The sequence below is a fragment of the Corvus hawaiiensis genome, chromosome 5 (assembly GCF_020740725.1).
Source record: "Corvus hawaiiensis isolate bCorHaw1 chromosome 5, bCorHaw1.pri.cur, whole genome shotgun sequence".
Taxonomy (NCBI): Eukaryota; Metazoa; Chordata; class Aves; order Passeriformes; family Corvidae; genus Corvus; species Corvus hawaiiensis.
Window position 1 is genome coordinate 75,498,776 of NC_063217.1, and position 15,967 is coordinate 75,514,742.

At 45.9% G+C, this 15,967-nt stretch overlaps 1 protein-coding gene across 5 annotated transcripts in view; it reads left to right on the forward strand.

Annotated features, from left to right (window-relative positions):
- Nucleotides 1–15,638, forward strand: part of BMP2K (BMP2 inducible kinase) — a 50,352-nt gene extending 34,714 nt beyond the window's left edge. For 4 of the 5 annotated variants that reach the window (XM_048303797.1, XM_048303798.1, XM_048303799.1 and 1 more), the window contains exons 15-16: nucleotides 909–1,022; nucleotides 10,396–15,638. In XM_048303797.1, the coding sequence (XP_048159754.1) occupies nucleotides 909–1,022; nucleotides 10,396–11,798 (1,517 nt within the window). In that variant the 3' untranslated portion in view covers nucleotides 11,799–15,638. The remainder of the gene's footprint in view (nucleotides 1–908; nucleotides 1,023–10,395) is intronic. The other variant, XM_048303800.1, reaches the window with a different exon arrangement.
- Nucleotides 15,639–15,967: the final 329 nt, after the last annotated feature.

Consider the following 15,967-nt stretch of genomic DNA (forward strand, 5'->3'; position numbering starts at 1 on the left):
TTTATACATAAATTAATGATGGTTCTGAATCTGGCAAATATTTTTAAAGCTTACACATTTATGACAGTAACACCTAAGTGAATATACACAGCGTTTGTTAGAGGATGAAGATGTCACAATTCCTCAGGCTGGCATTACCATCAGATTGCCTGTGTTGAGGGGCTTAATGGTGTGTGCAGTGATGGGTTCTGCTGGGGTGATTAATCACTTCTCTTGTAAAAGGGAATCCAATTCCTAGGACAGAATACATTGCTTATACTTGGTGAGTGTTTTCCTAGTAGAATGATGCTGGTTTCAGTAAAAGGTCATGTGCAATTGGATGGATTTCTGAACTGAGCACCTTTGTGGAGAGCTGTGACATGGAGTGACAGATTGGAGCTCCTGGCTCTTGTTGTTTCTCTGTTGTTGGTGTTGCTTTGATCATCAGTTAGGGATGGGCCAGAAGTGACATCTGATGCAGCATTTCTGACAGCATTATGAAGAAGCAGGTTTCCTAAACAGCTCCTGTAACCACTTAATCATCTGGGCAGAACTGGGAGCCAACAAAGTGAGTCTGCTTTTTCACAGGGAAAAAGCCCCCAGCCCGGCTTTCATAGCATTGCACAAAGACTGTTGTTAGGCTCAGGATCACCCTGATGCTCCAGCAGGGACAGGTGTGGGTGCAGAACCTCCCAGGCACTCTGCCTGTCTCCTTGCCAGTCTGTGCAGTAGGAAGGAGCTGCCCAGACCAACTGTGCAGGCCAGAGCTGTGCTTCTTACTACCCTTTCTTTGTCAGAACCCCCTGCCAGAGGATATGTTCCTCTCTCACCCTGTACAGTGCATAGCTTTGCATAGGTGTAAGTCCTGCAATTTTTATTTTATTTTACTTTACGTTATTTTTTGTTCTGTTTCATTTTGTTTTTTACAGACAGGCTGGTGGACAGGAGAGCATCTTCAGATAAGAGTGTGGAGCCACATGCTGCTCCACAGACAAGTCCTCCTGAAGATCCGTTTGGTTCTGTTCCTTTCATTTCTCAGCAAGGCAAGTTCCATCTGTGACATGATTACCTCATAGCTGTATGCATACATACATATAGATGTATGTATCTGCTAAAGTGTGCACAGCAGTTCAGTGATCAAAGAATGGCAAAGGGCTTGGCTGCCTCCTGAGAGCACATGGGTTGAAGGGATGTGTTAGTGTGTTCATTACCTCCAATTAAAACCACCTGTGCATCCATCTCCTTGTGCCTGTGGAGCCTTGGGACAGACTGTGTAGGGTGTGGTTCTGCTGGGCCAGTGCAATGGGCGTCACCTGGGCAGAACCACAAGTGCTTTTGCTGAAGGAGAATTCCTTGCTAAGGCCAAATTTTGTTACTTCCTTGTAGTCTGCTTCTGACTCACACAGTTTCTGTAGTTCAGTTCTCCAGCCAAGTGAAGACAGTAAGCTTCTACGCATTTAATGCACAGTTTTGGTACAAGTTGAGTCAAACCCCAACATTTTATGTTTTCTGTACATGGGGAGGGTGGGCATTCATTATTGCTTTTCAGTTCAGCTTTGACTATGTTTACCTTGAAGGGAAGTAAAAATAATGTGTTATGTGGGCATTGTGAGTGGGAAACTGCATCATCCTGCAACTTAAGCAACAGTTTTAACATTCGGTGGATCAGCACTTTAGTATTGATTTTGGTACCTTTGACAAAGTAAAGCCTGTGTGGTAGTTGAATGGTAAAAGGAGCATCAGTCACTTCTGAAGCCACTTAGGTTTTGTTGCGAGTTCTTGTGTGATGAAGGTGCCTTAGTATGACTCATTCAGACTGTTCTTACGGAAGTTCAAAAACTCAGGTAATGTGCCTTAAAATAAATCAACTGGGGTCAACCTAAGTTAGTATCTGTGTTTTCTTTCACTTTGATCTTGTTCTTGGAGGTGCTCCGCTAGGGCTGCATAGCGCTCACGAGTGCTCCACGTGGTGAAGGGTGGACAGGGTAACGCTGTTGTGTTCTGCAAAGCCTTTGGTAAAAATCCCTCTGTGCCCACGGCTGCTTCCTGTCCCTAGACCTGAAATCATTCTGCTTGGTCTAGGACTCTGTTCCTAGTTTGTGGTGTTGTTCCGCTCACTCAGGACAAGTTTGCTTTCTGTCACCTTGTTCATGTTCAGTAGTTCAGTGCCATGTGAAAGCCATTTAAGTGAAGAAGGGTTTGCTCTATAGGTGCTGTTTGGAAGGGTTTTCCCTGGCATCTTCATTCCAGAGTTTGCTTTGACTTATGGGTGAGCCTGAATTCACATGCAAAACAAAGAGGAATAGTTTACACTCCATTTAAAATGGGGACCATCAGGTACTCAGTCTCCTGCCAACTATTCATGCCCTTGTGTCCAGAGATTATTTTATTGCTTTCCTCACCTGAGATCTTGGAAATGCATTTGACTGTTGCTGGTTTTGGGATGGTTATAATATAGCTTTAGATTGTAACGAATGTCCTCACTGTATTGTATCACGTGCTTTATTTTTGTTACTTGAAATCCAAGCTCTCATTCTTGACATAATGAAAAGAAAAGGGAGCTGCTTCTATTAAGGGGAGGAAAAATCCCCAGAAATTCAGTTGTGACTGAAAAACCAGCCTGTTTGAGACATGGTGAACTGGTAGCTGTGGCACTGGGAAAAAATCATCCATTTTTCAATGGCCTTTTTTCCTATGGACTTGTAACTGGCATTTAAATGAGTCAATACTGGCTTGGTTTCAAGGAAGGTATTGTTAGTTATGTGTTAACTGTGAATTGCACTTAGTAAACAAATCAGATACAATAAATCTTTAAATGTTAATATTTATCTTTTAAAAGCGGGTTTGTGTTCCCCACTGAACTGTTCTTTGTAATGTCTTGAAAAGAGGTGTCGCAAGACATCTAAGAAAAGGAGAAAGCTGTTGGACAGACTTGGACATATTTAATTTCTAGCTGAGGGCTTTCTGGGGCAAGCTTGACAAATGTGCCTCCCTAATATTTTGATGTCCGCTTGTACTTAATGCTCGTGTGACATGTTCTTTCTGGTTTGTTCCTCGTGATTGTGAAACATGTAACTGAGAAGTAAACCACCTGTGTCCCTTACTCAGGGCATCCAAGGTCAGGTGACTGCTCGGCAAGTGGAACAGGGGGGTTAACACTTGGAGTGCAATTCCAGCATTTGCGAGAGAGACTCTCGGATCTTGTTAAAGCACAAGCTTCGTTTCCTTATTGTAACGTGTCTTGGGCCAAATGTGAAGATTGTTAGCACTGTTTGCCATGGGCTCTGGCTACTGAATTCTGACTTGTTGAATTACAATGAGATGAAATGTTGACCTTATAAACACAGGATCTTTAAAGTAAATAAAATTGACTTTCTTGAAAAGTGACAGTTCTTACTGAAGTTGTGTTCTACTGTATTGGCCACAGTTCCAACTCAAAGGTTGGGTCTTTTCTGCTTGGTTTTCCTTGCTGTGGCATCAGTCTGATGTCTAAATGGTGTATGAGGGCTGTGGCTCAGTAGAGTCACCCAGAGGATTCCTCCTGTTCTGGAGGCTTAAGGGTTCTCTGCTGAAAGCAGCTCTGCACTCAGTAATAAACTGGTTCCTGTCACCTTTTGAGAGAGAGCTGCAAGATGATGAATATCGTGTGTTGTCTTTCGACTTACCAACATCAAGTGCTGGTCATCTGGCAACGTAAGTGTCACCAGGTATGTTAATGTGTGTCTGGGAAGGTGAGGCAAGGGAGCAGCAGAGGCTGGAATTGGAAACCTTCAGTCATCGCTGGGAAAGTCTGTGGGCTGCTGTGACTTGGGATATTCTCTGTGGAGCTGCGAGTGCATTTCAGGCAGGCACTGCTACAAGGATCACCAGGAAAAGGAACCTGGAATTGGATGGACTATAGCTGCTTGTCTGTCAGACCTTCTGTGCTTAGTCTTGTCCGGTGGGAATGGAGAGCCAGCAGCAACATGTGTCCCTTGGCATGCACAGACGGAAGGAGGTGTGAAATGAACTAATGGGTGTTGGGTTCCTCTCTATCTGGGAAATAGGGAAGCACTGTGGAAGTTCTTGATGTCTCTCACCCTTGGTGTGTATCCTATTAAAAGCATTCTCACAAGTAAATTTGCTACACACACTACTTTATGCCTGAATTTTTGTGGAAAATGGTAGTGCCCTAAGACCTGAGATGACTGGAAAAGAAACTCGGCCCTGGAAAAGAATTCCAGTGCTTGATCTGATAGAAACAAACCTGACATTGCAAACTTCTTAATGAAAGAGAGAGAAGACAGCACAATTGAATGGCCAGCACTGGGGCACTTAGGCACTTCACATGCAGAAAACAGATCCTGGTTCTGGAATGCCCAAAACTGGATGGTGACAGTGGAAAAAAACATCTCCTGTGGTCAGCATTTTGGAATGGAAGTTTTTGATTCAAGTCTGTGTTAACCAGCTTGTGTTGTAATCCCCTTGGTTACTATCAAGTGTTTCAGAAGCTCAGGAGAAACACATTTTGTGCTGCTTTCAAATGTAAGAAGGAAATGTCATGAATATAGTATAGTTTGCTGGTGAGTTGTACTTGGTGCCTTTAGTCATCTTGCCTTTATTCACACTAACGTCTGTGGGATGAAGCCAGGCTAGGATGGCCTTTTGCTTCCCTCAGCTCAATACTGTGATTCCCAGAAGGAATACAAGCATTGAGGTAACACTCAAAATTATATGGATGAGCTGTGTGCAAAGTGGAGGTGTTGGGAAATGTTGCCTGAAGCTGTTTCAGGCATTTGGTGTGCTTGTGGGGAATCTCTGTGAGCTGTCTCCTGGCTTGGATCTTGGGATAGGGTTCTGGTTCAGGTCATCTCATTAAGAGTTCTGTTGAATGTTGGTACACATCATGTGTGCTGTAGATGTGATCAAGTCACTTGGTTTTTGTAGCCTCCATGGGGTAACCCCTTCTGAGCCACTGCAGACCTGTTCTCTGTGCAGAGACTGAATAAAAATGAGTCCAGTTCTGTAGCAGCTTCCTTGTGACTTCCAGGCTTCCCACACTCGGTGATGCGGTGGTGTCTTCAAATGGTCGCTGCAGGTGTCTGTCTTGGAATAAGAGGGGCTTTGTGGTGTGGTGTGTACTGTCCCAGCTATGTGGATCTTGTAGAAAACCAGCTGGCTGTGTGCCAGACAGCAGTGCCATGGGAATCATCTGGAGCCTTGGACACACCCCTGAGAATCCCCTGCTGCAGTAGGTGCTGCTGGGTGTGCACCACGTCACAGCGGAAACGTATGATGTTCTGGCAGGAACAGACATGGGGGTTGATTATTCCTTCCGTTGGTTTTTTGTGTACTGCTTCTAACAGGGTTTCAAGCCACTGCAAGTTCTGTACCACGGCTGTGGAGCCCTGGCACCACTGTGCAGTCTGGGCCTTTAAGTGACACACAGCTCACTAGAATTTAGGAAAAAATTATTAATACCAGACCAGAAGAAACAAAAAAGACTTGAGCCGCTTTTACAACTTGAAAAGTGCTCCTGCCAACAGTTCGTGTTTCTTTGACAGCTGATGTTGATTGTTTAAAGATGCCCAGACCTGTGCAGTGATCTGGCTGTGGTAACAGCATTTCAGGTTTAGGTAACTTGACCTCTAGAGTAAGTTCTTATCAATATTTGTACTCACTGACAGTTTTGCTGATGTCACTCTATATCTTCTTGGCTGTAACTTCAGATATTTGTAGTGCTTGCTGAATGCAGATTCAGGGTATTTCCCTGTATCAACATCATCTTAAGCTTCAGCTGTTCTAGGTATCACTTCCTAAGTAACCTGAAATTGTTCACCCATCCTAGGTATAAATGGTGTGTCTGGGCTCTGCCAAGGGTCTGCTTTTTCTGTCCAAATTGGTCTTCTGATTTTTAAAAAGTTTTTTCACATCTTGGAGCAGTCATAGGCACGTTGCAGTATTTTTTTTGTATTGCACTTTAATCTCTGGATTAATTATTTAAAAGAATGTCGTCAGTAGCTGCCAGGCACAAGTGTGGTGGTGTTCTTCCATTTCTGTTGCTCTTGAACATAGAGGTGATGAGACGTGTAAATCCATTACAGTGTTGAGCAGCTGCTGCCCTGGCTGTTGTCAGAGAACTGGTGCAGATTTAGTTGCAGCCCGCCGGTAATCCTTGGGCTGACATGTGGCAAATTGTTATGAAATGATGGTGGCAGTATGTTCCCAATTCCAAGGGAGCTTAAAGCTCTTATGCCCCACTCTTGGGCCACCCCCGCAATACCCTAAAATGGGGGACCAGCAGAAGGCATGTAATTACTGCAGTTGTTAGAGGGAATTCATCCTCTTATAATCCTGTGTCTCAAAAAAGAACATCAGAACAGAAAATTTCCTTGAAGATTGGGATCTTCTTATATGATTAAAGATGCTCCACCTGGCTCGCATTTGAGCAAAGAGCAATTGTTCCCTACAAGCTGCAAACCTGATTAGAAGTGTGGTAATCTGAACAGCACATTGCAAACAGATGTTGCTCACCAGTGTGCAGCATTGCCATATAAATATGTATCTGAACGTCTCTGCAGCAGTGTAGCCTGACAAGATTGCATGAAATGGACATGACACGACACTTCAGTTTGGAAATCTGTTTGGCCAAAGCATTCAACTGTCATTAAGCAGGGGCTTTTCCCTTTTGGGGGATTGTTTCTGTGTGTAGTGCTCTTTATTTCATTTGCTAACTTCATTAGCAGTGAAACAGGGGCAACTGTAGCGTAGAAAACCAAACTATCCTAGCTTAGTTTAAAAAATGATAGTTCTAGGGAGGTTATTTTTGGTTTGGTTTTGATTCTTGCCTGATGCAGTTTTTATCCATGTTCCTGGGGCTAACTTGAAGCCACTGCAGCTGCAAAGGTGGGTGCAGAGATGGATTGTTCCCCCTGGGTTGGCCAGGTAGGGCTAAAAGTGTGTAAAATGAGTATCTTAGAGTAGTTTCTGCTCAGAGCAGGTAGGTCTAGTTGTTTCTAACACCTCAACACACATGGAAGGATAAAGCAAAATACTTGCTCTTTCCTAACACATTCCAGTTTGGGAGCAGCGACGTGACCTTTCTGGTAATACTCCTTGGAGTAAAAGTGTTTTCTTCAAACCCACGTTTCAGGAGCAGTTGCTGCTCACAGCATCATCTGATGCATGCCACCTGCTTTCCAGGTGACATTGTTGATGTAGGGTCATGTGTGCTGGCTCTGCAACTCTGATAATAGTGAGCTCTTAGTGGAAGTCTTGAGTTTCTAATCACTGTTGGATAATTCCCAGTCTACACAATACCTAGACACTGGTTTCCTGCTGCAATAAGCAAGTCACACTGATACTCTGGCAAGGAGACTGGAGACGGAGGAATCTCAGCTAAAGAGCTAGAAATTTGGAAACCGTGTTCAGAAACCACTGCTGAGCTGAGATGCAGTTATTGGCTGTTCTGTGATGGTGTTGGAACAGGAAAAAGTCTTCTTGCTGTGTCTTTGAGTGGCCTCAAAATGGAGATATTTTGGACCATCTTTTCTCATGTGCAGGGGCAGACCTTTACAAATACACACCTCAAGCTTCCCTTTTCTGAAGGCTGCCTCATTCCTGCCAGCACAAAGGCTGGTGGTGTGTGCTGCATCTAGCGTGCCGTGGCATTGCCCTCAGTGGAGCAAGAGCCCACAGAACTGACTGGGGCCAGGACAGACTGCTGTGGGCAAAGTAAAAATGAACAAGTACATCAGACTTTCACTATTCTCGTTGGCTATTCAAGCACTTCCCCTGTGTCTGCCTCTGTCAGCCAGGAAGGTGCTCAGCATTTCCTTGAAGAGTGGTTCAGAACTCCAAATACAGGGGGAAAACATCTGGCTTCTGTGTTGCTGTGGATGCATGTCTCCAACAAGAGGGATTGCTCAGTGAATTGTTCCTGGCTTCATCCGAGTTCCTCTGGAGATTCTAGTTGTTAGACTCAAGAGAGGAAGCTTAGGGTGTTAATACAGACTCCTGAAAGGCTGGCTTGTCTTGATGCCCGATTCTCAAGATCATTGGCTCTGTGTGGCCAGCAAGAATCACAGTTCTGAATAACGGGCAGGTCTGTTGGGATGCTGGAGCAGGTGGGGTGCCAGTGCCAGCCCATGGAGTGTGCTGTGGGAAACGTCCTCTTTGCTGTACCATCTGTCTGGAGAGGTCTGGGGCTGAGAGCTGCACCTCGTGTGCCTCAGATGGCCCCTTCAGCAGCTCAGCTGCTCTTGGTAGAGGTTGGGTGTTCTGTCTCGTCAGTGCCCGTTACAGTTTGTTTTCTGTGGCAGCACTTAACAAATAATATTTAAACCTTTTGGGAAGTCAGGTATATCAGATAACACTGTGGTTCAGTTCTTCCTTGAAAAAAAAAAAAAAGCTGTATTAGTTGTTAACTGCATATTGAGATTAAGTGCAAAGTCTAACCATTCCTTGGGACTGTAAACTCTTGTGGATATGGACATAGAGAAAAGGTTTGGGCCTTTTGTTGTGTAAGTGGTGTTAACATCTAGCCTAGAAATAGTCCCTTTTTCTTCTTTTAAATCTATTTGCATTTATGCTAACATTAGTGTTCCAGTAAATATTGGAAACAGTAGGATTTGGAGGATAGAGGGTTATATAGTGCAATGTGAAGGCTGTACCTTTGGGAAATCTAAAGTAAGCAGCAAAATAATCCAGATTCTAATTTAGTGGCTAAAGCAAATATGTAGCATTTAAAATTACAATAGATAAGAAGCAATCTGACACCAGAAGGCAAGAAGAAACAGCTCAAAGCCCTAATCACCTGATGTTTTTAGTCATTCTGGTCATCCTGTTCTTAAATCCATACATAAATTGTATTGCTGCTGAATTTTGATTATTTTAAGTGTAACTGCAGAGGGGTGAGGAAGCTGGTGGATGAGGAAATCAGCTGTTAATTCCCTTTAAAAATGGGAGAAATGGCTCTTGTAAAACTGGAGCATAGAAAGAAAAGAATCTGACTTGGCCTGGAAGTTGCTAGTTTCCTTGTGAAAGAAGGAATTAGCTGGGAAAATATTTTGTATATTGCAAGAACAAGAGTTATGATCTGGATTCTGGCTGAAGACATTTTTTTGAGAAGTAGTGGATGCCTGCAGCCCTCCCTAGCTTTTTCAATCCATTGAACACATGGAGTGCGTTAAATGTCAGTGTTTGGGTAACAAAGCCCTAAGTGGAAGACATTTGTTTTGGTTGAGTGAGGTCAGGGCTCCAGTGCAGTGCTCTGGGTAGAGTACTCTAATAACTGCTTGAACAGGAGGAGCCCCAGCCCCAGCTGGTGTCAGATGCTGGAGGTGTGAGAAGCTCATCCCCAGTGCCAGGGTGCCTGTGGCAGCCTCCCTGGGCAGAGTGGCACACAGGTTTTGGGCAGTGGCTCTGTGCCTGCCAGGAAGTGACTTCTCACTGCTGTTGTTGGTGTTACATGTAACATTATGCACCTTCTCTGTGGCCAAGAGAAGAGGACATCTCAAGGGCAAATGTGCTTTACCCAGTGGAGACTGAGGTGTTTTTATTTTCCTGCTGCTCCTTCTCTTCCAGTAGAAATCCAAGTCAGTTACACTTCTGAAAACATCTCCCCACAGCACGGGGCTCTGACACAGGGAGAAACTGGGCTTGCGAAGTGACGACAGCTGTGCCAGTGCCACTATGCAGCCTCCCCTGCTCTGCCTGCTCTTGCCATCTCTTTTTTTGTACTGCTGCAAAATTTTTACTGCTTCCAGTGTTCCCAAGGCAACCACACCACAGAAGACTCATGAGTGAATTGTTCGTTCAGTTCTAGTTGTCAGTGAATAGGGGGGAGGAAGCAGGCAGAGGAAAATGAGTAGATAAATTTCCTTGCCATAGAGAAGCTGAGCTGACAGATTGCACTTAGACAAAAAGCAGAAAGCATTTTTCTCAAACTTCAGGTAAAGCAAGAGCTCTTTGTACCTCAGTTGCTGTGGGAGTTAGAAGGAGCTGCTCTCATGACTAGATCGTTGTTTGTCAGAGCAGACTATCAAAGTAGAAGCACACCCCAAAATAGCTTGTCTGCTTAAAAAAAAAAAATATAGAAAAGTAAAGTGTTTAAATCCTGCTGTAGCTGTATAATGACTGGTTTTGAAAAGCTGTCTCCAGAGATCAGCTGTGTCCATTAGCCCCTTCTCCGTGCCCCAAAAATGTTGGTACTGTATTTCCAGGCCCCTTGTGCTCAAGAAGTAAAGCTGGCAGCTCTGACTGTTGATTTTATAAGTGTTGTTTGAACTATCAGATCTGATTTTTAGTTTATTTCACTCCGTAAGTACAGGATATCTGTTTGCATAGCTCCTGGGATGTGTGGCTGTGGGGTGTGTGGAGTAAATTTTGCCTTTGTATGTTTTAAGTTTTCTTTTGCTTTTTTCTTTGGACCTGCAGGTTCCTCTGGAAAACAAGTGGATAACTCAGCCAGCAATCCAGGAAATATCTTAGGGACCCCAACAAAGGCTGGAAAACTGAGCCATGCATTTAGAGATCCTCGGCCAGGGAGGAAAAGTGCAGAGGCACACGTGACAAAAGGTGGTGAGGAGTCAGAGAGTGATTTTGAATCTGATCCTCCTTCTCCCAAGAGCAGTGAGGAAGAAGAAGAACAGGAGGATGAAGAAGTCTTGCATGGAGAGAATGGAGACTTCAATGATGACAATGATACAGAACCGGAGAATTTAGGCCACCGACCTCTCCTCATGGATTCTGAGGAAGAGGTGGAGGAAGAGGAGGAGGAAAAACAGAGCTCTGATTCTGATTGTGACCGTACCAAGCAAAAATGTGTGGAAGGGCTCCTGAGCACTCGGTTCAGAGATGGTGTGGGCAGCGGTGAAATCACAGAGCCCAGTTCAGTGCCTATGTCCCTGCCTGAGGTGCCAAGCACTCTGATCAACCCTGGCCAAGAATTTGATGTGTTTGGAGCTGTGCCCTTTTTCACTCTGCAGCCTCAGGCAAGAGAGAAGATGGACAAAGATGTTTCTTCTCAGGGCCAAGAGCAGGATGACTTTGATGTTTTCACAAAGGCTCCCTTCAGCAAAAAGGTGCCCCAGCAAGATGGGCAGGGGTCGGGGATGGAGCCTCTGCTCTCCCCCACCTCTCCACGGAGCGTGGATATCTTTGGCTGCACCCCGTTTCAGCCGTCCCTTCTCCCCAAGTCTGCTGGGAGCAGAGAGGACCTGTTTGGGCTGGTTCCGTTTGAGGAGATCACAGGGAGCCAGCAGCAGAAGGTGAAGCAGCAGCGGAACCTGCAGAAGCTGTCTTCCCGCCAGAGGCGCATGAAGCAGGAGGTGTCCAAGAACAATGGGAAGCGCCATCACGGCACCCCCACCACCACAAAGAAGGGGCTGAAACCCAGCTACCGCACCCCAGAGCGCGCCCGCCGGCACAGGAAGGCCGGCCGCAGGGACTCCCAGAGCAGCAATGAGTTCCTGACCATCTCGGACTCCAAGGAGAACATCAGTGTGGCCTTGACTGACAGCAAGGATCGAGCCAACCCTCTGCAGGCGGATGAGACTCTGCTGGATCCTTTCGGAGCCAAACCCTTCCACCCGCCAGACCTGATGCGCCATGCCCAGCACCAGGGCTTTGGGGACAGCTGCGGGGACCATGGCACCATGGCTGGCAGGCCAAGGCAGAGCTCCTTTCACGGGGCCGTTCACGGTGGGGACGGGCTGAAAACAGATGACTTTGGTGCGGTGCCCTTCACAGAGCTGGTCGTGCAGAGTACACAGAGCCAACCACAGCAGGCGCTGGAGTTAGATCCCTTTGGAGCAGCTCCGTTTCCTTCCAAACAGTAAAGGCTTCCAATGGGTTCCCCCCACTCCACCTCTCCAAGTCCCTTAATAAAGGTTTAGTGGAGTAATTTATGTGGTTGAAATGCCAGGGCCCTGGGTTGTACAGCTTGTTCAGGTTGAGGAGGCAGTGGCCTGCGTGCACGATCGGATTGCAAATGATGGCTAATTCTGATTGGGATCTTTTTGAGAAAAAGAGAAACAAAGCAGGAGCATTGTTTTCTTAGGGCAGATGGCTCCCAGAATGAAACAAGGAATTGGATATGAGTCCCTGTCACTGACTTGGGGCCCTGGGACATACTGTCATTCTGCACTGTGGTGTTGCCTTTCCATCCCTCTGCCCTGTGCCCATGTGGAGCGGAAGAGGCAGGGAGCACATGGGAAATGTTTTTCATATGTACAGGGGGGCTAATGAACTGTGGTGCTTCTTTGTGTCTCAGCAGACCTAAGAACCAAGACATACTAAAATCCAGATTATATGCTGGAAATAGTCAAGTCTTTGCTTCCTAGGTGAAAACTACCTTTATTAATCATAAAAATAAAGCAACCACATCCTCATGGGGCTGTGGCCTAGAATTCCAGAGCACAGCCATGGCTTGGGACCTTGCAGACTTCTATGCAGCTGCAGAGATGAAAGGCAGATGGTTTTTTTGGTGTGCCTAAATGGTCATTTTTTAATTATTTTTTTTTTTTAATAGTAAGTGCCATTAATGTAAAATAGCAAACTGGAAACGTAGAGTCAAAACTAAAGAAGTAGATAATTTACTGATCTGTGAGAAGCCTGAATGTAGGGGTGAGCCAGCAGGTACACGGCTGGAATTGCAGCACTTGAGAGACTCCTCAGCACACTGGAAGAGGAGTTGTCCTTGGGCACATATGGAGTGTTTCAGATGACTTGGAGAGTTCACTGTGAGGTGCAGCCATTGGATTGCTTTGATTACGAAGTGGGATTTGTGTCTGTTTTCATCTTGGATTTTATTTTCAAGAAAATGTGTGTTCTCTCAAACATGGGGGTTTTTTTTACCACAGTAGTTTTATGAAATGACTGTAACCTAATGCTCTTTTAAGGTTTGCTAAATGCACTGAGCTTTGGATGAGCTTCCTGCCCCAGCTGTGTTCCAGCAGGAGCTGGTGGCTGCCGGACCACTGAGCTGCTTTTCACCCCACGGAGCCTTACGGGCAGGAGCCTTATGGGTCCCCTCTGCCCAGGACCTCGGAGGCGTGAGGGACCCCAGGAGGTGCCTCAGGTGATGGGAGGAGGTGTGAACACTGCTGAGCACAAGAGTTTCCTTCCTGTGGTGTGGAAGTTGGTGCTGTGCGTAGGTGGGACAGCTCCGCTGCCTCGCAGCTTGTCCTGAGCCACGGACACCGTCTGCAGAGCCCACGCCCCTCAGGACAGCCCAGCCCGTCTGCCTGGGTTCCACAGCCATCTTCACGAGGACACGGAAGGAGGCGGTTCCTCGGCTTGTCTCACCTTTCTGTCCTGCTCCAGTGGAGGCTGAGGAGTAGGTAGCTGGGTGTTCGTATGTGGAGGACATCACTGTTTGTGGCCGGGTGTCCTCATGTCCCCCCCATCACAGGTGAAGTGAAATATTCAGGGTTGTGAGCTTTTTTTCCCCCAAAGCCTCCTGCTGGATATACAGGAGATCTGTGATCCTGAGATCTCTTAGGGGGGGATTTGATCCCTTACAATATTCATTGAAAACAAATCACATGACTCCTTTGGTGACGGTCAGTTGGATAAAATGCCGACTAGGATGTATGTGAGATTGCTTCCCTTAGCCCCGGAATCCGAAAGTTGCTCATAGCCATCTGTACACCATCTGTACAACCTTCATCTTGCTCAGTTTCATTTCTCACAGGGTGTAAGTGGAATATTCCAGCTGTGCCTGCTTCAGTGTGCCTTTTCCAGGCTTAGAAGTTAAGCCCTTAGGAGATAGAGTAGAAATGTTTCAATACAGGACTTTCCAGGCTTTATTACTGCTCTTCTCACCTGTTTGGTGCCAAAGGCTGCAAGAAGCACTTGCCAATTTTTGTAGCATTTCTGACACTCAGGTTAACTGTCTTTTTCCTTCCCCCCCCCCCCCCCCCCCCCCCCCGTGCATGCTTATGAGCTGCCTTTTCAGTGTCCTTCAGAGCTGTTACCTGCCTGAAGAGGTCTTGGAACAGAGTGAGATGACAAATGGAGCAGTGGGGTGGACACAAAATGAGAGTAAAACCATGGTCCTAAATGTGGCTGGTCCTTGCCAAAGCCTTGCCTTCCCAGTGGGAAAGCAGCGGGAAGGGTTAACGATGCGCATGGCACTGGGGCTTGGCTCCAGGGCCCAGGAAGAGAGGTGGGGGCTGTTGGACACACAGGGAGGAGGCCGGGCATCAGCAGATCCAGTGTGGGCAGAAGTGATCAGGTAAATTAAAAATAGAAGGAAATGCGTTCATGTGTTGTTGGTTTACCCCCAGACTCCAGGCTGAGAAGTGCTGCAGGGGGTTTTGGCAGAGGGTCTGCACGCGCTTGTATTGCAGCACAGCAAAGCTGAAGGGAGAGATGAGGCAAAGGCAAACGGCAGACCCCAGTGGCTCTAGAGCTGGCATAACATCTCTGGTGTATGACTTAGGGCCTGTGATACTTGCCTCCTAATGGCCTTAACAAACCTGGTTCTTCATACTCAAGATGCCAAACAGGTTTTTGCTTAAATGTAACGTTTTTGTCTCTAGAGCTAGTTATTTTATCCTTTCTCATGGTCGATATGAGATTGGTGCACCCTGCTAAGCTGACTTTGCCTGGTATATGTAGTTTATGCACAACTAAACCCAAGTTTGGGGTTATTTTCAGCCACTATCCACTATTCAAAGGAGGTGAAAGATGTGACTATCTGGGAATGGGATATCCTTCGCCTTTGTTCAGGGTGTGCGGTGTGCAACGTGACCTTCGCTGGAATCAGGAAAGCCCTTGCTGCAGTAGGCAGGCATGTACGTGCTGCCTGTGGCAGGAAGAGGGCAAGGTAAGGGGTTGACACTTCCCTTCCAGGCAAAAACCGCAGTGGATTTTTACAGCTTGTCCTTCTGCGTGCTGAGGGACTGGAGCACAGGCCTTCTAGGATCAGCTGCTGGAGAGACCGTCTGTCCCAAGGTACTAAGAAGCCCCTAGTGGTTGTGGTCATTGAAAGAAAAACCAGGTAGTTTTGTTTGTCTGCGGACTCAAAGGGCCCTGAGGTGTATACTTAATATAATTAATGCTTTGGCTGCCTTCTGTGTGGCAGGGGGCTCTGTGAGCACCAGCGTTGGAGGAAAAAGTTTCTAATCATTCTGGGTGTCCCAGTTAGTAAAACCAAGTACTGTGAAAATAAGTTGATATATTTGCTACTGTGAGAATAAGAGTTTATCTGGAGTTTTTTATACTATATAGTGTATTTTTATATATGAGAAATATATATAAAATATACACATGCTCGCACACATCACGTACCCCTTGGAGTTGCTGTGGTTTTGGTAACCCAGCAGCCACAATCATGTTTGTGACTTGAGTGAATATGAGTTAAGCACCAAGGGTGGCTGCTGTGTTACTGTTCCACAGTGCTTATTTTGAAAGGAAATCAAGAAGAGTGTGTGTATGGCTAAAGTTGTGACTGAGGCATCACCTAGTACTAAAGAGCATAAAAACGATTTTAAAATTGCTGGCATTCAGCTTTTAAGTGCACTTTCCTGAACTACACTTCCACTTCTTGTTAGACTTTGAGTTTTAAAGCTGTTTTGTGTACTACTAAAGCGAGAACTTTTAACTTCTTTTGTGAAGCTGATGTATGTCACAAAATCCTTGGAGTTGTTAAATAAAAGAACCTGGTAACAGTGCCTTTGCAGGTCTCTTCAGCACTGCATTGTGAAGTATTCATGTGTAGGCTTTGATGTACTCGTTATAAGCTGCTGCTGCTGCTGAATGATTTTGTGGCTGTAAGCACCTGTGTCTCTCTTCAAAGTGTTTTAAATAGTTATATTTGCTGCCCAGTCATCTTGCTTTGTCCAACTGGTTAAAAATCTGTGGATCATGTGTTATTTTGAATTCCTTCGGCTCAGTGTTACTCCTTAAACCCTTCCTTCAGGAAGGTCCTGTGCGGTTCCCAATGCCACTGCTGTGGACTGAGCTCTGCACTTCTGGACAGAACTGTACTGTGGTTTGAGCC